At 39.9% G+C, this 20,950-nt stretch overlaps 1 protein-coding gene across 1 annotated transcript in view; it reads right to left on the reverse strand.

The window, feature by feature from the left end:
- Positions 1–20,950, reverse strand: part of ttn.1 (titin, tandem duplicate 1) — a 211,255-nt gene that overhangs the window by 112,560 nt on the left and 77,745 nt on the right. Inside the window, exons 56-84 of the mRNA XM_060928917.1 lie at positions 20,370–20,867; positions 19,964–20,041; positions 19,682–19,771; positions 18,904–18,993; positions 18,614–18,703; positions 18,067–18,156; positions 17,791–17,880; positions 17,533–17,616; positions 17,043–17,225; positions 16,816–16,899; positions 16,540–16,629; positions 15,118–15,201; positions 11,840–11,878; positions 9,333–9,383; positions 8,828–9,226; positions 8,454–8,723; positions 6,564–6,839; positions 6,321–6,460; positions 6,014–6,140; positions 5,632–5,898; positions 5,222–5,488; positions 4,743–5,006; positions 4,518–4,657; positions 1,708–1,834; positions 1,337–1,603; positions 961–1,227; positions 602–868; positions 365–504; positions 136–262 (exon numbers count right to left, since the gene is read on the reverse strand). Of these exons, the coding sequence (XP_060784900.1) occupies positions 136–262; positions 365–504; positions 602–868; positions 961–1,227; positions 1,337–1,603; positions 1,708–1,834; positions 4,518–4,657; positions 4,743–5,006; positions 5,222–5,488; positions 5,632–5,898; positions 6,014–6,140; positions 6,321–6,460; positions 6,564–6,839; positions 8,454–8,723; positions 8,828–9,226; positions 9,333–9,383; positions 11,840–11,878; positions 15,118–15,201; positions 16,540–16,629; positions 16,816–16,899; positions 17,043–17,225; positions 17,533–17,616; positions 17,791–17,880; positions 18,067–18,156; positions 18,614–18,703; positions 18,904–18,993; positions 19,682–19,771; positions 19,964–20,041; positions 20,370–20,867 (4,986 nt within the window). The remainder of the gene's footprint in view (positions 1–135; positions 263–364; positions 505–601; positions 869–960; positions 1,228–1,336; positions 1,604–1,707; positions 1,835–4,517; positions 4,658–4,742; positions 5,007–5,221; positions 5,489–5,631; positions 5,899–6,013; positions 6,141–6,320; positions 6,461–6,563; positions 6,840–8,453; positions 8,724–8,827; positions 9,227–9,332; positions 9,384–11,839; positions 11,879–15,117; positions 15,202–16,539; positions 16,630–16,815; positions 16,900–17,042; positions 17,226–17,532; positions 17,617–17,790; positions 17,881–18,066; positions 18,157–18,613; positions 18,704–18,903; positions 18,994–19,681; positions 19,772–19,963; positions 20,042–20,369; positions 20,868–20,950) is intronic.

The following is a 20,950-nucleotide window of genomic DNA, read 5'->3' on the forward strand; positions in this document are numbered from 1 at the left end:
AAGTGGCGTATTTCCCACTAAAACACTTGTGTCCATATAATATAAACCAATATCAAAGGTATAATACAGCTGGAGCTCCCTAGATAAGCAATAGTGCTCTTGGAGCAAATGCTCAAAAATATGGTTAACTCTCACCTTTAACTCTGAGATGAGCACTAGATTTAGCGTTGGCAGCACTGAAGTCCACAGGACCAGCCATGTCCATATGTACATTATAGAGTATCAGCATATGTTTGGTGGCTTCTTCTTTAATCTCACAGTCCTAATGAGAGTAAAAGTTTAGCCTCACTGGTAGATTAGAAGATTTTCAATTTAAAACCACGAGTATTTAAAAGGGGTTGATTATTTGTAATAAAGTCCTTACAGCAGATTGGTGCAAAGCCTCTCCTTTGAGTTTCCAGTGTCCATGAACATCCTCTTCTGAAATCTCTACCTCAAATCGGGCGGTCTCCGTCTCTACAACCTCCACACTGTAGAGTGGACGTGTAATCTTAATGTCACGGTCTGCAGAGAAAAGGGAAACAATTTAATAAGAAATGTGATTACTAGCAGCCAATCTATTTTTCTCATTTATGTGTTTGAAAATGATATTTATACAGACCTTCAATGTTCAGCTTCGCTGTAGTTTTGTCAGACCCACAGTCACAGACATATTCACCAATGTTTGCCTTTTCTGCTTTCCTTATAGTCAGAATGCGTTTCTTTCCATCAGCTTTGATAAGGATATTCTTGGATGGGATAAGCTCCGTGCCATCTTTAAACCACTTCACCTCAGCAGAGCGTTTGCTCAGTTCACACTTCAACACAACCTCGTCCTTCTCGACTGCTGTGTAGTCCTGTAGCTTGGTCGTGAAGTAAGCGTCTCCCTCTGAAAATAGAAACAAAAATCATTTTAAATTTCCTGAAATATTTTTAAAAACATCTCTCTCCTTACCATCATATGCAAATTAACCTATTTACCAAGCACTGTAAGCATGGCCTCCGAGGTCTTTCCAAGAGCCTCGACTTTAATGAGTGAAGTATCATCAATGGACACCTCCTTGAAGGACAGAGTGTGGATCTTGCCATGTTCAGACATGTGCACCACTTTGCTTGGATGCAAACGGACATCATTTTTATACCAGGTTGCTTGAATCTTTTCATGTGAAAGTTCAATACTGAATTCTGCCGTCTCACGCTCCTTTACAGTAACATCCTTGATGGCTCTGATGAACTCAAGACGGATACCTAAGTGTGAAATAAAGAATATTGATGGGAGAAAAGGTGATATACGAAAAAGCTTCCAGCTAAATGCATATCCCAACCCTTACAAAGTGAATAACGGTATTTCTTTTACCTTGGATGACCAGTTTGGCAGAGGTTCTCTTGTCCTCAGCTTCTAACATGTATTTAGCCTCATCCTCATACGCAGCTGATTTGAGAATAAGCACGTATCTTTTTCCCTCTGTCACAATGTCGTATCTGTCATCTGCCTTCAGCTCTTGAGAGCCCTTCAGCCATCGGAAGGTCTTTGCTTCCCTTGACAGCTCACATTCAAATCTTGCCTCATCTTTCTCATATACATGTACATCACTCAAAGGTGTTAGGAAAGTGATGGGCAATTCTGTAACGCAAAACAATTTCATTTTGACTTCATGTCAGAATATAGCTGGGAACATGTTCTTTTGTTAAGGATGAGAACAAGAGAGCGCTGCACGAGAACGTTACCTTTTACTTTAAGGTTCGCAGCACACACAGCATTTGCTCCCTGGAAAACGACCTCTCCTGTCTGAGCAACTCTGCAGTTGTACAGTGTCAATGTGTGTTTTGCGCCATCCTCAACAATCTCAACATCCTGTTTAAAAAAGAACGAATTAGCATAGCTGTTTACAAATTTAAAATATATATATTTACACACAGTGTCTTCTTATTATATGTTTTTAAGGCTGTGGTGGAAAGGAGGACTCTGAGCAAACTGCTATCCATCATGGATAATCCTGACCACCTTCTCCACCACACACTGGACAGACAGCGGAGCATCTTCTCCAACAGACTGTTATAGGTTCGGTGCCGTAGGGACCAATACAGGAATTCTTTCCTGCCCCAAGCCATCATCCTGTACAACAACTGACAGAGAGAACTCTGACCTCTCTGCTGGATAGTCCTGTTTACGATCCTGGTCCTCCGGTAACTTTGCACCGCCAGAGCTTGTTTGTTTACTGCCATGAGTCACTTTTGCACCATTAGAGTTTTTGTTTTTATTTATCATCCATTCAATACTGCCACTCATGCACATTTTATCTTCATTTATCACAATTCTTGTTTTTAGCACTCACAATGCACATTCAGATACAGTGGGGCAAAAAAGTATTTAGTCAGCCACCAATTGTGCAAGTTCTCCCACTTAAAAAGATGAGAGAGGCCTGTAATTTTCATCATAGGTACACTTCAACTATGAGAGACAGAATGGGGGGAAAGAATCCAGGAAATCACATTGTAGGATTTTTAATGAATTAATTGTTAAAATAAATATTTGGTCACCTACAAACAAGCAAGATTTCTGGCTCTCACAGACCTGTAACTTCTTCTTTAAGAGGCTCCTCTGTCCTCCACTCGTTACCTGTATTAATGGCACCTGTTTGAACTCGTTATCAGTATAAAAGACACCTGTCCACAACCTCAAACAGTCACACTCCAAACTCCACTATGGCCAAGACCAAAGAGCTGTCAAAGGACACCAGAAACAAAATTGTAGACCTGCACCAGGCTGGGAAGACTGAATCTGCAATAGGTAAGCAGCTTGGTGTGAAGAAATCAACTGTGGGAGCAATTATTAGAAAATGGAAGATATACAAGGCCACTGATAATCTCCCTCGATCTGGGGCTCCACACAAGATCTCACCCCGTGGGGTCAAAATGATCACAAGAACGGTGAGCAAAAATCCCAGAACCACACGGGGGGACCTAGTGAATGACCTGTAGAGAGCTGGGACCAAAGTAACAAAGGCTACCATCAGTAACACACTACGCCGCCAGGGACTCAAATCCTGCAGTGCCAGACGTGTCCCCCTGCTTAAGCCAGTACATGTCCAGGCCCGTCTGAAGTTTGCTAGAGAGCATTTGGATGATCCAGAAGAGGATTGGGAGAATGTCATATGGTCAGATGAAACCAAAATAGAACTTTTTTGGTAAAAACTCAACTTGCCGTGTTTGGAGGAGAAAGAATGCTGAGTTGCATCCAAAGAACACCATACCCACTGTGAAGCATGGGGGTGGAAACATCATGCTTTGGGGCTGTTTTTCTGCAAAGGGACCAGGACGACTGATCCGTGTAAAGGAAAGAATGAATGGGGCCATGTATCGTGAGATTTTGAGTGAAAACCTCCTTCCATCAGCAAGGGCATTGAAGATGAAACGTGGCTGGGTCTTTCAGCATGACAATGATCCCAAACACACCGCCCGGGCAACGAAGGAGTGGCTTCGTAAGAAGCATTTCAAGGTCCTGGAGTGGCCTAGCCAGTCTCCAGATCTCAACCCCATAGAAAATCTTTGGAGGGAGTTGAAAGTCCGTGTTGCCCAGCGACAGCCCCAAAACATCACTGCTCTAGAGGAGATCTGCATGGAGGAATGGGCCAAAATACCAGCAACAGTGTGTGAAAACCTTGTGAAGACTTACAGAAAACGTTTGACCTCTGTCATTGCCAACAAAGGGTATATAACAAAGTACTGAGATGAACTTTTGTTATTGACCAAATACTTATTTTCCACCATAATTTGCAAATAAATTCTTTAAAAATCAGACAATATGATTTTCTGGATTTTTTTTTCTCATTTTGTCTCTCATAGTTGAAGTATACCTATGATGAAAATTACAGGCCTCTCTCATCTTTTTAAGTGGGAGAACTTGCACAATTGGTGGCTGACTAAATACTTTTTTGCCCACTATATACAAAGCACATATGTAGATTTTTTTTTTTATCGTTACATTTTTATCTGTATATTGTATTGGCTTCTTCTTGGGAGCTTTTTTTTAAATTCTATTTTATGTTGTACAGTGTGTCTTTTTCTTTTCACATATCTGATAACTTGCTGCTGTAACATAACAATTTCCCAGCTTGGGATCAATAAAGTAAATCCATCCATCCATCCATCTCGGCTGCCCCTCGTTAGGGGTTGCCACAGCAGATCTGTTCCACATAGGTTTTACACCAGATGCCCTTCATGATGCAACCCTCCCCAATCTATCCGGGCTTGGGACTAACACTAAGTATACACTGGCTTGTGCAACTGCAGTGGCTGGGTATTTTTATCAAATCTCCATGTCTTTGGACTGTGGGGGAAACCTGAACACCCGGAGGAAACCCACACAGACACGGAGAGAACGTGCAAACTTCACACAGAAAGGCCCCCGTCAGCCACTGGGCTCAAACCCAGAACCTTCTTGCTGTGTAACTACTGCACCACCATGCTGCACCTATTTACACGTAGTGTTAAAAAAAAATGTTGCAGAGTCTAACGTGGCAGCATTCCATGCTTACAGCTGAAGGAGTGAGGACTTCATCCTTTAGTTTCCATTGGCCATGAATATCATTCTCTGAGATTTCAACTTCAAACCGGGCAGTCTCACCATCGAACACTTCAACCCCATACATAGGCCGGACCACCTTCACATCACGAGCTGAAATGGAAGAGTCTGTATTTAGAGATAGTGAAGATAAAGGTTGCCAAATTCCGCACAACTGTGAATAATTCAAAAAGATCACCTTCGATATTAACGTTGGCTGATGTCTTGTCTGTTTCACAGTCACATGCATACACTCCTTTGTTTTTCATCTCCACTTTCTTAATGTTGAGGATTCTTCGTTTACCCTCAACCTTCATGGAAACCATCTTTGAGGCCTTAATTTCAATCTCATTATGGAACCACTTGACAGGAACATCTTTGCTCAGCTCGCAGTCGAGCGTGAGCTCATCTTTCTCCACAACAGTGTGGTCTTGCAACTTGGTAATGAATCGTGCATCAGCCTCTGCAAAAATAAGTTGAATTAGGCAAATGCATATGCAGAAAATCATACAAAGGCCTGTACTATAATCCAAAGTGTGCCTTATGTGCCTAGTAGATCATGAAAGCAAGTAGATACCAATTAGCCTGGTCCCTGAACATCACAGATGCTTACCAGCTTTCATTCATAATTAAATTACATCTGAAAAATAATAAATAGATAGGAAGAAAAAGGGTTACCTATAACCAGAAGCTTAGCCTTGGTTGATAATCCTTTAGCCTCTGCCCTTATTTGACAAGTATCATCTAGTGTGACTTCCTTGAGTTCTAATATATGCTTTGTCCCTTCAACGTGTATTATTACTGTTCTGCTTGTATGCAATCTAATTTCATTTTTGTACCAAGTCAGTGGCACATTCTCATGAGACAGCTCGATGTCAAACCGAGCCGTTTCGGTTTCCTTTACAGTTTGATCCTTTAATTCTGAGATGAACTTCAGCCTCATACCTATGATGTCATACATCATATCACGTTATTTCAGTGTATAACACATTTTCTTACAAAGGGTTATTCCATGGTTTTGCAGTCGGCAGGTCAAGTATTATTTTGTGCAAAAATATTACCATAAAGATTGAAGGATAACCACTTACCCTCTACCGTTAGTTTTGCTGTTGATGTTTTGTCTAACACCTGAACGGTGTATTCTCCCTCATCATCAAATTCACAATTGTTTATTATCAAAAAGTGTTTTTTTCCATCATCAATGATTTCATAATTATTTCCAGATGTAATAATATCAGAACCCTTAAACCACATCACTTTAGGCACATCCTTATTGATTACACACTCAAATTTGGCCTGTTTCTTTTCAGGCACAGAAACATCTTTCAATGGGACAGTGAATTCCAATTCCAGTTCTGGGAGGTACGACATAACATTGAGCTCAGTGTAATACAATATTTCAGTTAGATGGAATAAAAATATCAAAATTTATCTTTATCTGGGAAGATAACCTTTTAATGTGTGCTTTACCTTTGACTGTAAGCATAGCGCTCGTCATAGCATTCAAAGCTTGGTATGTAACTTCACCAGCCTGATCAAGCTGAACATTTTTCAGAGTAAGGAAGCGCTTTGTTCCCTCAGCTTTGATATCACATGTCTTGAAAATAAACATAGTCAGATGGACAAATTCAAAATGTTGGCAATATATTCTTCAAAACTTTGATTTGGTCATTTGAAAACTTATCTGAATATTATTGCAATACAGCAAGAAAGTGTGTGTTAAGTGGGTCTTAAGCCACAAATCAAACAGTGGGATGAAAATATAACCTGGACTTACCGGTGATCTTGTTAGGACCTGCCCTTGAAGTTTCCATTCTCCAGGCACATCATCCTCAGAGATTTCGGTATCAAACTTGGCCTCCTCTTTTTCAACCACTTCCACACTAGCAAGAGGTTTCAGGATCTGAGCTTCACGCTCTGTATTGATAACAAACATAAAACATGAGCCATGAAAATGACTAATTATCAATTCCTTACAAACTAAAAATATATAAATGAATCAAAACACCATCCTACTTACCTCCAAGTGTGAGCTTTGCTGCGTATCGTTTACCCTCAACTTCCATGGAATACTCGTCAACATCATCTGGTTGAGCATTCTTAATAGTCAAGGTGATGTCTTTTCCATCCTTCTTGACTTCAGTCTTATCTGTAGGTTCATTTGGAATCTCTTCATTTCCCTTGAACCATTTCCAGTTGGGAGTGTCTTTGAAGAGCTCGCACTTGAAGGTAGCAGTGGCTTTTGGTTTCACGTGCTGGTCCCTCAGTGGTTTCACCAACCAGTCTCTGATGATCTCTGTAAAAAAAAAAAAAGTTTTATATATATATATATATATATATATATATATATATATATATATATATATATATATATATATATATGGCGGCACGGTGGTGTAGTGTTTAGCGCTGTCGCCTCACAGCAAGAAGGTCCGGGTTCGAGCCCCGTGGCCAGCGAGGGCCTTTCTGTGCGGAGTTTGCATGTTCTCCCCGTGTCCGCGTGGGTTTCCTCCAGGTGCTCCGGTTTCCCCCACAGTCCAAAGACATGCAGGTTAGGTTAACTGGTGACTCTAAATTGAGCGTAGGTGTGAATGTGAATGGTTGTCTGTGTCTATGTGTCAGCCCTGTGATGACCTGGTGACTTGTCCAGGGTGAACCCCGCCTTTCGCCCGTAGTCAGCTGGGATAGGCTCCAGCTTGCCTGCGACCCTGTAGAAGGATAAAGCGGCTAGAGATAATGAGATGAGATGAGACATTGTAGAAACATGACTGAAGACATCAAAACTATTAAATAACACCTGGAACATATGTGGAATTATGTGGTAAATAAAAAAGTGTTAAAAAACTAAATAATTTTGATATTTTACATTCTTCAGCGTATCCAGCGTTTCCCTTGATGACTCTTTGTACACTATTATCATTCTCTTAACCAGCTTCATGAGGGAGTCACCTGGAATACTTTACAATTAACAGCTGTGTCTCGTCAAAAGGTAATTAATGGAATATCTTATCTTTTTAATGTGTTTGAGATCAAACAGTATATAGTAAATAATAAATATACAGTAAATAGCCTGATTCGACACCACAACTGGAGTAATATTAATAAAAATAAAGAAAAAAACCCCCACTGAATCAGAAGGTATGTCCAAACTTTTGACTAGTACTGTACTAGTCATTCTAGAATTCGGGGTACATTTTGCGTCTCTGAAATAAACCTTTTGTTATTTTCCACAAAATAAATTTTTATTGAATCAGTGTTGAACAATAATGCAAATTATGACAAACTTTCACCAACAGCAATGCTTGATGTACATTTTAGACCCAATTTATCCATAAAACATTAACTAAATGACCCCCACCCCTCCCCCACATTATTGTCTGTCTTTGACTCCTGATTCATCCATTCAACTCCAATAAACAGGAAGTGGTTTAGTCTAACACTCTATTTTTTGGGGCTGATTCTATTCACTGTTATAAAATCATCTCATCTCATTATCTGTCGCCACTTTATCCTGTTCTACAGGGTCGCAGGCGAGCTGGAGCCTATCCCAGCTGACTACGGGCGAAAGGCGGGGTTCACCCTGGACAAGTCGCCAGGTCATCACAGGGCTGACACATAGACACAGACAACCATTCACACTCACATTCACACCTACGCTCAATTTAGAGTCACCAGTTAACCTAACCTGCATGTCTTTGGACTGTGGGGGAAACCGGAGCACCCGGAGGAAACCCACGCGGACACGGGGAGAACATGCAAACTCCACACAGAAAGGCCCTCGCCGGCCACGGGGCTCAAACCCGGACCTTCTTGCTGTGAGGCAACAGTGCTAACCACTACACCACCATGCTGCCCCTCATTTTGAAGATGTTTAATTTAATGTGGTAATATACTGCTACGGTATACATACCCATAACCTTCACAGTTGTTTGAGTGGTGAGATTTTCACATTCGCATGTGTAAATCCCAGCATCAGCATCATTCGCATCCTGGATTGTCACAGCATGTTGCAGTCCAATAATATTGATGGCAACCTTGCCAGCAACTGATTCGAGTACATTGCCGTCCTTTTTCCAGACCACATTTCGGTCTTTGTTCAACTCACAGGTCAAGTACATGGGTTGTCCCTTGAGCACATTCACCTCCTCCTCCAGGGTCTTGGTAAATTTAACAGGCAGCTCTGGTTAAGATAAAAGGTAAAGTGGTTATTCTGAATGTACCCAGGAGTACTGCTACGGTTTAGATACCAGTATGAAATAAGGTTGTACTCAAAACTGTGCTCACCTTCAACAATAAGTCTGGCAGTGGAGGTCTTCTCTTTATTTCCCAGTTTGGCAACACATGTGTATTCCCCTCTGTCAGAGAGTTGAACGTCAATAATGGCCAGTTTTCGGTCTTTTCCATCAGACGTGAACTTGTGCTTTGGACCTTCCCTCAGGTTACTTCCATCCTTCATCCATGAAGTTATAGCAGTAGAAGGAGAAATCAGGCACTCAAACACAGCAGAGGAACCAATAGACTCAGCTTCCAGCAACACAACGTCTTTAAGCTCTTTCACAAACTTAAGAGGGACAGCCTTAAGCTGGAAAGCAAAGGGTGACTCTCCAGGAGGTTTGTCACCTCCACCACCGGGTCTGAGCCCTCTTCCACGTCCTGGGTCACCAGGAGATGGAGTTTGGCGTGCTGAAAGGTGTGTGTTAGGAAGACGATTGTTAAGTTGCTACTAGAAAACCTGGTGTGGGCTTATTAATGCTTACTTATTTTAACACGATCAGAAAATTGTCCTTACGTTTAAGCCCTCTGCCTCTGCCAAATGGTGTCTCTTCCTTGGGTTTTCCATCTGTTTAAAATATTGTAATAGCAGCACAAAATTGCAGTTGCTGTTCAAACTCTATTTAACCTATACTCACACTTATTTGTTATGGAAGCCAAGAAGATGTAAAATGTTCTTAACCAACAAGACGTGCATATTATTGAAAGAGTTGATGTAAATGAGTGATGTACATTTAGAAGTGGAGATTAAGAAAATACCTAAACAGAAAAAAAAACAGATGGAAACAGTATTGGACAAATAATACTTGACATTTACAAAAGACAAACAACAAACACAGCGACAGACATCCAGGCACAGACAATTACAGACACTAAAAAGAAACCAAACCAAACAAAATGGTTAAAAACTTTTGCATCAAAAGGATGGATGGGCTTATGAAAAGAATGAAGGGAAGGGAAAAAAATCCAACAAGGAACATACTTGAAACAATAAGGAAGATGGAGCCAAATTTGTCAAACAATTAAACTATGGAGGTAAAATTAGAGGATGATATTATATGTGATTATTTTTTGAAGGCCGGGGAAGGCATGAAATACCAATGGTGAGGTTCTGGTCTCCCTCTCACCTCTCTCGTCATTTGTGCCTCCTGGAGTTTCAATGGCTCCATTCTCCAAGGTGGAATCAACCTTTTCTGCTTCATAACTTTCAGCAGGAACAAGCTCCCAACCCCATGTTTCTTCTTCTTCTTCTTCCTCATTCTCATCTTTAAATTCTTCCTCAAATACTTCTTCTTCTTTCTGAGTTGGAATCTTTTGTAGCTGCAAAACTCCAGGAGATAACTCTTTGATTAGTGATAGTTTTTCTTTTTCAGGAAGTTCCTGTGATGCATTTTTCTGTTGGGAAGAGATTGAGACCTTTCTCAGAGGAACAGACTCTGTTAAATCGTTAGGTGAGCCTTTTTTAGGAACTGTTGCACTGGACTTCCTGTGCAGTGGAAGGGCTTCAACTTTGGGTGAAAGAGTCCTTTTCACTTCAGCTTCTTTTCTGAAAAGTTCAACAGGTTTCAAAGATATTTTCTCTTCTTCCATAATTGTTTCTGACAGAGAACCACTCGTTTTGAAAGCAGATGTTTTATACTCTTCTTTTGGACTTTCTTTTGTTTTGGTTAATGTGGTCAGTGACAGTTTTTCTTCTTCCAGTTTCTCAACCTTTGGTGAGATCTTTTCAAGCTCAGCATCCTTTTTTGTGTGTTCCACTGGTTTTAGTGATATGTCCTCTTTTTCTTCATATTCCTTTTGAATGTGTCTACCCTTTTTAATTATCAGTGGCTTTGCTCCTTCTTTTGGACTTTCTTCTGTCTTCTTTACTTGAATTTTGACTTTATCGTCTTTGTCTGGCTTTTCATCTTCTTCTGACTTCTCCTGATCCGTTGATGATCTATAAGAGCATTTCTCCACCTCATCATTCTCTGTCGGAACTCTTTTTGCTTTTGTGAGTACCTCAGGCTCTTTATGTTCACCTTTGGCTGCTGGAACCACAAGTTTTGGTGCCACCCCTTCTTCTATCCTTTTAGCTGTTGGTGTAAGTTCTTTTTTCTTCATAGATACAGCCTTTGATTTATCAGACCTTGCAACTGGTTTTAGCACCACTTTATCAAATCCCTGTTCAGTTGATGGTATTTTGGACACTTTTTTGATCGTTTGTCTTGGAGGCTTAGGACTCACTTCTTTTGGCATTTTTTCCTTCTTGAAATCCCCTTTGGTGTCTGCCAATGGAACTTCAGTACCAGGTTCAGAATGCTTCTGCTCTTTTATTTCCGTATGTTCTTGTTTCTTTTCCGAATGTTTTATTTTATCAGTCTTACTTTCCCTTACATCTTCTTTTATTCCAAAGCTTTGAGGGATTTTAACCTCAGTCATAGACTTTGAATGTATTTCATCCTTCTCAAAGATTTCAGCCTTTTTGGTTTCCTGAATGGTCACCTCTGACTTTTTAGATTGCCATTCATGTTGTGTCTTGTTGATGTTTGCCTGGGCCACAACTTTATGCTGTTCCTCTTGGTCTTTAGATCTTCTAGTAACTTTTATTAAGATTGGCTTATCCTGTTTCCTTTGCTCATCAGTGGGTTTAAGATATTGTTCTAAGGCAATAAATGTGACATCACAAACAGCACAATATCCAAGACACAGGACAACGAAATACAATACACAACACTCAACATGACTGATGGCAGTAACATTTGAGTTTAGCCAATTCAGGGTGCTGATGACTTTTTAATGTACTTCCATATACAGTATCTGTGATGAGAATTGACTAATTGCCAACACATTCCACACACATATGGCACTTTTTTTCATTGTGACAAACATAGACTGAAGAAACAAGGCTGACAAACGACACAATACACAGAGCACCAATAAAAAGAAACAAAACCGATGGAGTTCAATTGCAGTATTAATATTTAACAGCGTATCTTGCACTATTAAAATCTGTAGTGTACAGGTAAAAAAGTAGAAACATACCTTTCTGGACTGGCCCAGGAGTTTGAACAGGACCGTGATCTGCACAGGTTAGCACATTTAAAAAGAGAAAACAGTCATAATAAGGTTCATGATGAAGGATGACATAAATAAAGCAGCACAGCACCGCAACACTGCAAGCTTGTGTGTTATATTCAGTCAGATGAGTCGTTGACTCAGGGCTTCAAAAGACTTTGCACCCAGGCACCCCTTTAACTGTAAAATAAATTCCACTGGCCCCCCAGTATGGAACTGAACATCATGAACATTATTCTATCCACATTCACTGGATATGAGCAATCGCGCATTCTGATTGGCTACTCTACTCCTAGGATATCAGCTCATATACTGTGACTAGAGAAAAATAAAATGGTGGATCGTGTTGCTGAACCAACCAAGGATGAAATAAAGACTCTACTTGAAAACAAAACCCCATAAATACAAAAAAAGCGCAATTTTTCAAGAATTATTACTATTGCATTTTTCACAAATTGCTCCTGTCATTCCGCCGGTTTGTTTACAATCTAAGCGGAAATGATTTTGTTGGACATTTTGTTTAAAGTTTTTATTTATCAATTTGCAAAAAATAAAAATGCTCTGTTTCTCAAAATCCAGTGAATGTGGATAGAATAAAAGAGTTACTCCACTCAATCTCGTCGTACATGGCTTAGAAACAACTCGGTGCTACGCGCCTCATTGCCTGTCAGCCCATGTACGACTCGATTTCAGGGAATAACTGTTAAATATTTAAATGTGTATAATGATATTTTGGGTATTTATTATAGCCATAGAGCTTTCTGTTCCTGAACTTTCTACACAATGTATTCTGAATGCATTTAAAAAAAAAATTATTAGAGTCAAGTTGACATTATTTACAGACTTCCTTTTTTTAAGTTATTTTTTATGTTTTTGTAATTGGATTAAACCCAGATAACTACTCAAACACGTTAACAACTATAACACCTCAATAATAAATGATAACTTTTGTAATGGGTTGTGATTTCCACAAAAAAAAAAAAAATCACAGACTCTTGCCTATGCTTCATGGACCCCTGAGTTTCAGACCCACTGGTTTAGACATCTGGCTGTAATGTCCATCTACATCTATATCTTTATGAAGTCAGTAAAAGTCATTTGACATCACACCAACTATTAAATAAAAACTACTGTATAAAACCATCCAATAAAAACCACTATGCAAAACCACTACAGCGTCTTGCAAAAGTATTCATCCCCCTTGGTGTTTGTCTTGTTTTGTTGCATTACAAGCTGGAATTAAAATGGATTTTTGGAGGGTGAGCACCATTTGATTTACACCACATGCACTTTAAAGGGGAAAATTGTTGTTTTATTGTGACACAAAAAATAATTAAGAAGAAAAAACAGAAATCTAGAGTGTGCATAGGTATTCACCCCCCAAAGTCAATACTTTGTAGAGCCACCTTTTGCTGCAATTCCAGCTGCAAGTCTCTTGGGGTATGTCTCTATTAGCTTAGCACATCTAGCCACTGGGATTTTTGCCCATTCCTCAAGGCAAAACTGCTCCAACTCCTTCAAGTTATGCCACAGATTCTCAATTGGATTGAGGTCTGGGCTTTGATTAGGCCATTCTCAGACATTTGAACGTTTCCCTTTAAACCACTCCAGTGTAGCTTTAGCAGTATGTTTAGGGTCATTGTCCTGCTGGAACATGAACCTTCGTCCCAGTCTCAAACCTCTGGCTGACTCAAACAGGTTTTCCTCCAGAATTGTCTTGTATTTAGTGCCATCCATCTTTCCTTCAGTCCTGACCAGCTTTCCTGTCCCTGCAGATGAAAAACATCCCCACAGCATGATGCTGCCACCACCATGCTTCACTGTAGGGATGGTGTTCTCAGGATGTTGGGTTTGTGCCACACATGGCATTTGCCACTATCGCCAAAAATATACATTTTAGTCTCATTTGACCAGATAATCTTCTTCCAGATGTTTGGGGAGTCTGCCACATGCTTTGGGCAAACTACAAATGTGTTTTCTTAAGCAATTACTTTTTTTTTTCTGGCAACTCTTCCATAAAGCCCCGCCCACTCTGTGGAGTGTACGGCTTAAAGTGGTCCTATGTACAGATACTCCCATCTCCACTGTGGATGTTTGCAGCTCCTTCAGTGTTATCTTTGGCATCTTTGTTGCATCTCTGATTAATGCCCTCCTTGCCCGGTCTGTGAGTTTTGGTGGGTGGGGCCTTCTCTTGTCAGGTTTGTAGTGGTGCCATATTCTTTCCATTTTGCTATAATGGATTTAATGGAGCTCTGTGGGATATTCAAAGTTTGGGATTTTTTTATAACCCAACCCTGATCTATACTTCTCCACAACTTTGTCTCTGACCTGTTTGGAGGCTCCTTGGTTTTCATGTTGCTTGCTTAGTAGTGTTGCAGAGTCAGGGTCCTTCCAGAACAGGTTGATTTATACAGACATCATGTGATAGATCATGTGACACTTTGATTGCACACAGGTGGATCTTAATCAACTAATTATGTGACTTATGAAGTGAATTGATTAGACCAGCTCTTATTTAGGGGTTTCATATGAAAGGGGTGAATACTTATGCACAATCCAGATTTCCGCCGTTCATCTTAATTATTGTTTGTGTCACAATAAAACAACAATTTTCCCCTTTAAAGTGGTCGGCATGTTGTGTAAATCAAATGGTGCTAATGCCCCAAAAATCCATTTTAATTCCAGCTTGTAATGTGACAAAACAGGACAAACACCAAGGGGGTGAATACTTTTGCAAGATACTGTATATGTATATACAGATTGTAGAAATGTATGCAATAAACAAACACCACTTAAAAAACCAGAACTACCATGACAAATTAATCAATTAAGTATGGAAGAGCCTTAACTTTAAATGGTTCTAAAGAACGACTTTTAACTATGTTTCAAGGCAGATGATTCGAAAGTCTAATGGTTCGAGAGAAAAAAAATAATAAAAATAAACATCCTTAGTAGGATGCATGTAGAACACAAAGAATGAGATATTTGCTTGAATATGACAAATAATTATTAGTTTGAAGACAGAGAAGCACAATCAGACAATAAAATCCACCACAAACAAACAAACAAACAGTAATATACAGAATATAGGGAAGACGAGAACTGCAAAAATGTAGAGACTGGAAGCATTACATAACACAAGGTAAAAAATATAGTCTGACACAAGTAAAGTGGTGACACATAACACAAAATACAAACTTGAAAGAAAATGCAAAAAACTTGGAAACAGGAAACAGACACTCTACCTTGAGGAGGCGAGTCTGTTTTCTCAATTAGAGTCTCTGTTGGCTTTGGCGCCTCATACGTCGGCTTATTCTCCACAGGTTGTTCTTTAAATGAAAGCATGTCACGGTCAGAGTCAAAAATCAGCATATGCATGGAATTACATGAATTATATACTGGATGAAATGTATATTTCAAAGAACACAAAATAACATGCAACTGACAAAGCAAGAAGATGAAAAGGATAAATGAGTTTGAGACTACCTAGAGGAGGAGAAACTTTTTCTTCAAGTGGCACCACTGTTGGCTTTGGGGCCTCAGGTGTGGGCTTCTTTACCACAGCCGGCTCTTTAAATGAAAGCATGTCATTGTTATTGTTACATTTAAGAAATTATGATGAAAGTGGAAGAATAGTGGCACAAAATAATAGACATGAAAACAAACATTGTACCTTGAGGAGGAGAAACTTTGTGTGGTGTTACTGCTGGTTTTGGTGCCTCAGGTGTTGGTTTCTTCTCGACAGTTGGCTCTTTAAATAAATGCATGCAAATGTCAAAGTAAAAAAAAAGATCATTTCTATGGAACGAGCTAAGTTACAGACCACACAAAGTCCTTATAAAAGCAACACAAACTAAAAACAGTACTGAAGACAGAAAAAGAGAGGAGTTGAAAATTAAAAAGAAAACATGAAGAACATGGAAATTGAGACTCTACCTTGAGGAAGAGGTGCGACTTTCTGCTCAGGTGGCACCACTGTGGGCTTTGGTGCTTCAGGTGTTGCCTTCTTTACCACAGTTGGCTCTTTAAATCAATGCATGACGTAACAAACCAAAAAAAATTAAGATGTGCACGTAAAGACATATAAAGAAGTGGTGAAGACACAGAAGAAATAGTGACATAAAAATAGAAGACATGGACATAATACACTACCTTGAAGAGGAGAGACTTTTTGTTCAGGTGGTGCTACTGTTGGCTTTGGTGCCTCAGGTGTGGGCTTCTTCTCAGCAGTCAGCTCTTTAAATGAAAGCATGGCATTGTTACAATGAAGAAATTATAATATGTATCGAAAAAGAAAAAGGTAGTGTGATACAGAACAGATATTTCAATGCAAAAACAAGAACAAATCAAAATCATTTCCAACTCTATTGTAGACATCGAAGAAGAGGACATTCAAGACATGTAAAGAGTCTCTACCTGGAGTAGGAGAGACTTTTTGTTCAACTGGCACCACAATGGGCTTTGGTGCCGTCGGGGTTTCCTTCTTCATGACAGTTGGCTCTTTAAATAAAAGCATGCTGGTCAAGAAACGGTATTAAACATGGACAGATGTGCTGCATTACAGAATTTGCAAAATACACATGAAGAGGAACACCAAACACAGCTATTTCATATTTAGAACAAGGACAAAAAAAAAACACCAGAAGACATGGAAATCAAGACGGTACCTTGAAGTGGAGAGACTTTTTTCTCAACTGGCACCACTGTGGGCTTTGGTACCTCAGGGGTCGTCTTCTTCTCCACAGCTGGCTCTTTAACTAAAAGCATGCCAATTTCACAAACAAGATTTTATATTATACATGGACAAATGTGCTGCATTACAAACTTTCAAATTACAGATGAAGAGGAACACCGAACACAGACATCACATGTTGTATAAAGGACACAGAAGAAGAGGACAGGGACAAAAAAGAAAACAGAAGACATGAAAGCCAAGACGGTACCTTGAGGTGGAGAGACTTTTTTCTCAACTGGCACCACTGTGGGTTTTGGTGCCTCAGGTGTTGCCTTCTTCTCCACAGCTGGCTCTTTAAATACAAGCATGCCAATTTCACAGTCAATAATTTGTATTATTACACTGAACACTGCCATCTTATATTGTATTAAGGACACAAAAGAAGAAACCAGGGACAAAAAAAGAAAACAGAAGACGTGAAAGCCAAGACAGTACCTTGAGGTGGAGCGACTTTTTTCTCAACTGGGACCACCAATGGCTTTGGTGCCTCAGGTGTTGCCACCTTCTCCACAGCTGGCTCTTTAAATACAAGCATGCCAATTTCACAGTCAAGAATTAATATTATACTGGACAGATCTGCTGCATTACAAAATTTCAAACTAGACATGAAGAGGAACACTGAACACAGACATCACATGTTATGTTAAACACACAGATGAAGAGAGCAGGGAGGAAAAAAAATAGAAAACACGGAAGCCTTGAGGTGGAGAGACTTTTTTTCTCAGTTGGGACCACCAATGGCTTTGGTGCCCCAGGGGTTGCCTTCTTCTCCACAGCTGGCTCTTTAAATAAATTCATGCCAATTTCACAGTCAATAATTTGTATTATTACACCTAACACAGCCATCTCATACTGTATTAAGGACACAAAAGAAGAAACCAGGGACACAAAAAGAAAATAGAAGACGTGAAAGCCAAGACGGTACCTTGAGGTGGAGAGACCTTTTCCTCAATTGGGACCACCAGTGGCTTTGGTGCCTCAGGTGTTGCCACCTTCTCCACAGCTGGCTCTTTAAATAAAATCATGCCAATTTCACAACAAGATTTTATATTATGCATGAGAGACTTTCAAACTAGACATGAAGAGGAACATCTAACACAGCCATCACATGTTGTATTAAGGACACAGAAGAAGAGAACATGGAGGGGAAAAAATACAGAAGACATGGAAATCAAGAAAGTACCTTGAGGTGGAGAGACTTTTTTCTCAACTGGCACCACTGTGGGCTTTGGTGCCTCGGGTGTTGCCTTCTCCTCCACGGCTGGCTCTTTAACTAAAAGCATGCCAGTGTCACAAACAAGATTTTATATTTTGCTGGATAGATGTGCTGCATTACAAAATTTCAAACTATACATGAAGTAGAGCACCTAACACAGCCATCTCACACTGTATTAAATACACAAAAGAAGAAACCAGGGACAAAAAAAAGAAAACAGAAGACATGAAAGCCAAGCAGTACCTTGAGGTGGAGAGACTTTTTTCTCAACTGGCACCACTGTGGGCTTTGATGCCTCGGGTGTTGCCTTCTTCTCCACAGCTGGCTCTTTAACTAAAAGCATGCCAATTTCACAAAGAATTTACATTATGCTGGACAAATGTGCTGCATTACAAACTTTCAAATTACAGATGAAGAGGAACACCGAACACAGACATCACATGTTGTATAAAGGACACAGAAGAAGAGGACAGGGACAAAAAAGAAAACAGATGACATGAAAGCCAAGACGGTACCTTGAGGTGGAGAGACTTTTTTCTCAACTGACACCACTGTTGGTTTTGGTGCCTCAGGTGTTGCCACCTTCTCCACAGCTGGCTCTTTAAATACAAGCATGCCAATTTCACAGTCAAGAATTGATATTATGCATGGAAAGAGGTGCTGCATTGCAAAAATGTCAAAGACACATGAAGAGGAACATCTAACACAGACATTACATACTGTATTAAGGAGACAATTGTATTAAAGAGAATACGGACAAATACAGAAGACGTGAAAGCCAAGACGGTACCTTGAGTTGGAGAGACTTGTTTCTCAACTGGCACCACCGTTGGCTTTGGTGCCTCAGGGGTTGCCTTCTTCTCCACAGCTGGCTCTTTAACTAAAATTATGCCAATGTTGAAGTCAAGAATTGATATTATGCATGAAAAAATGTGCTGCATTACAGAATTTTCAAAATGCACATGAAAAGGGTCACAAAATACCATCTAGCCACCCGATCTCATATTGTACCTACAGGCACAGAAGAACAGGGACAAAAAAAAAAAAAAAAAACACAAGACATGGAATCCAAATCAGTACCTTGAGGTGGAGAGACTTTTTTCTCAACTGGCACCACTGTGGGCTTTGGTGCCTCGGGTGTTGCCTTCTCCTCCACGGCTGGCTCTTTAACTAAAAGCATGCCAGTGTCACAAACAAGATTTTATATTATACATGGACAGATGTGCTGCATTACAAACTTTCAAATTACAGATGAAGAGGAACACCGAACACAGACATCACATGTTGTATAAAGGACACAGAAGAAGAGGACAGGGACAAAAAAGAAAACAGAAGACATGAAAGACAAGATGGTACCTTGAGGTGGAGAGACTTTTTTCTCAACTGACACCACTGTGGGTTTTGGTGCCTCAGGTGTTGCCTTCTTCTCCACAGCTGGCTCTTTAAATACAAGCATGCCAATTTCACAGTCAAGAATTTGTATTATTACACTGAACACAGCCATCTTATATTGTATTAAGGACACAAAAGAAGAAACCAGGGACAAAAAAAGAAAACAGAAGACGTGAAAGCCAAGACGGTACCTTGAGGTGGAGCGACTTTTTTCTCAACTGGGACCACCAATGGCTTTGGTGCCTCAGGTGTTGCCACCTTCTCCACAGCTGGCTCTTTAAATACAAGCATGCCAATTTCACAAACAAGAATTGATATTATGCATGGAAAGAGGTGCTGCATTGCAAAAATGTCAAAGACACATGAAGAGGAACATCTAACACAGACATTGCATACTGTATTAAGGAGACAATTGTATTAAAGAGAATACGGACAAATACAGAAGATGTGAAAGCCAATACGGTACCATGAGTTGGAGAGACTTGTTTCTCAACTGGCACCACCGTTGGCTTTGGTGCCTCAGGGGTTGCCTTCTTCTCCACAGCTGGCTCTTTAACTAAAATTATGCCAATGTTGAAGTCAAGAATTGATATTATGCATGAAAAAATGTGCTGCATTACAGAATTTTCAAAATGCAAATGAAAAGGGTCACAAAATACCATCTAGCCACCCAATCTCATATTGTACCTACAGGCATAGAACAGGGACAAAAAAAAAAAAACAGAAGACATGGAATCCAAATCAGTACCTTGAGGTGGAGAAACTTTTTGTGGCGTCACTGTTGGCTTTGGTGCCTCAGGTATTGGCTTCTTCTCATCAACTGGCACTTTAAATAAAAGCAAGTCATTGTCACAATCAAAAAAGATAACATGCATATAGGTACTGCATTAAAAAAAAAAGCAGACCGCATGCTTCATTAAATAAAAATTGAATAAATTTATTTGACAGTTACTGTGTATTGCAAAATCAAGAGTATGGAATGAAATATCTGAACAGTATGGTTTTACATGTCTAAAGAAGAACATAAGATTAAGATCGTTTCACTTGCCTAGTCGACAAGCATTGCAAGACAAGACAAAGAACACTTTGTATAAAGTGTGTAAAGAGTGTGGATATTCGAAAGAAGGCGCATGTATAAATATTTGTCAAAGTACCTCTTTCAGGCATTTTAAGCTCTTTCTTCATTTTAATCTCATTTTCTTTGGATATTACTTTCACAGACGCAGCCTCTTTTGGTGTCACGACTTGATCGACAAATTCCGGCTTAGTTTGTGGCACATCGCTCTTGAGCACCAAGTCTGGAAGGTTTTCAACTTCTTTCACAACATCAGACGCGTCAGACATCATCTTGGTTTCTGGTTGCATCGCTTGTATATTTGGTACAACCTTAATTTCAGGGCTCTCTTTCTTTGTTACCGTTTCTGTAGAAAGCAAGCTCTTTTTCCTCAATGAATCCTCTGGTTTAAAAACTTGCTCATCGCGAGCCAGCTTCTTCTCTATGTAAACCTCTGGAGTCTCTTCAAGCTGACATACAATGTCCAGACCTCTGGATGAAAGATCTTCTCTTGAATCCACTTGCTCCACCTTCTCTGTTTCAGCAGAACTGTCCACTGTGTCTAACGTTTGTTCAAGTCTCTTTGGAGCTGTATAGACTTTAAAGATGAAATAAGGTGTAAGATTGCACAATCTGGCAATAGAAGAAGAATCTTTAAACATGCACATGCATATGAAGAAA

The sequence above is a fragment of the Neoarius graeffei genome, chromosome 9 (assembly GCF_027579695.1).
Source record: "Neoarius graeffei isolate fNeoGra1 chromosome 9, fNeoGra1.pri, whole genome shotgun sequence".
NCBI classification, from domain to species: Eukaryota; Metazoa; Chordata; class Actinopteri; order Siluriformes; family Ariidae; genus Neoarius; species Neoarius graeffei.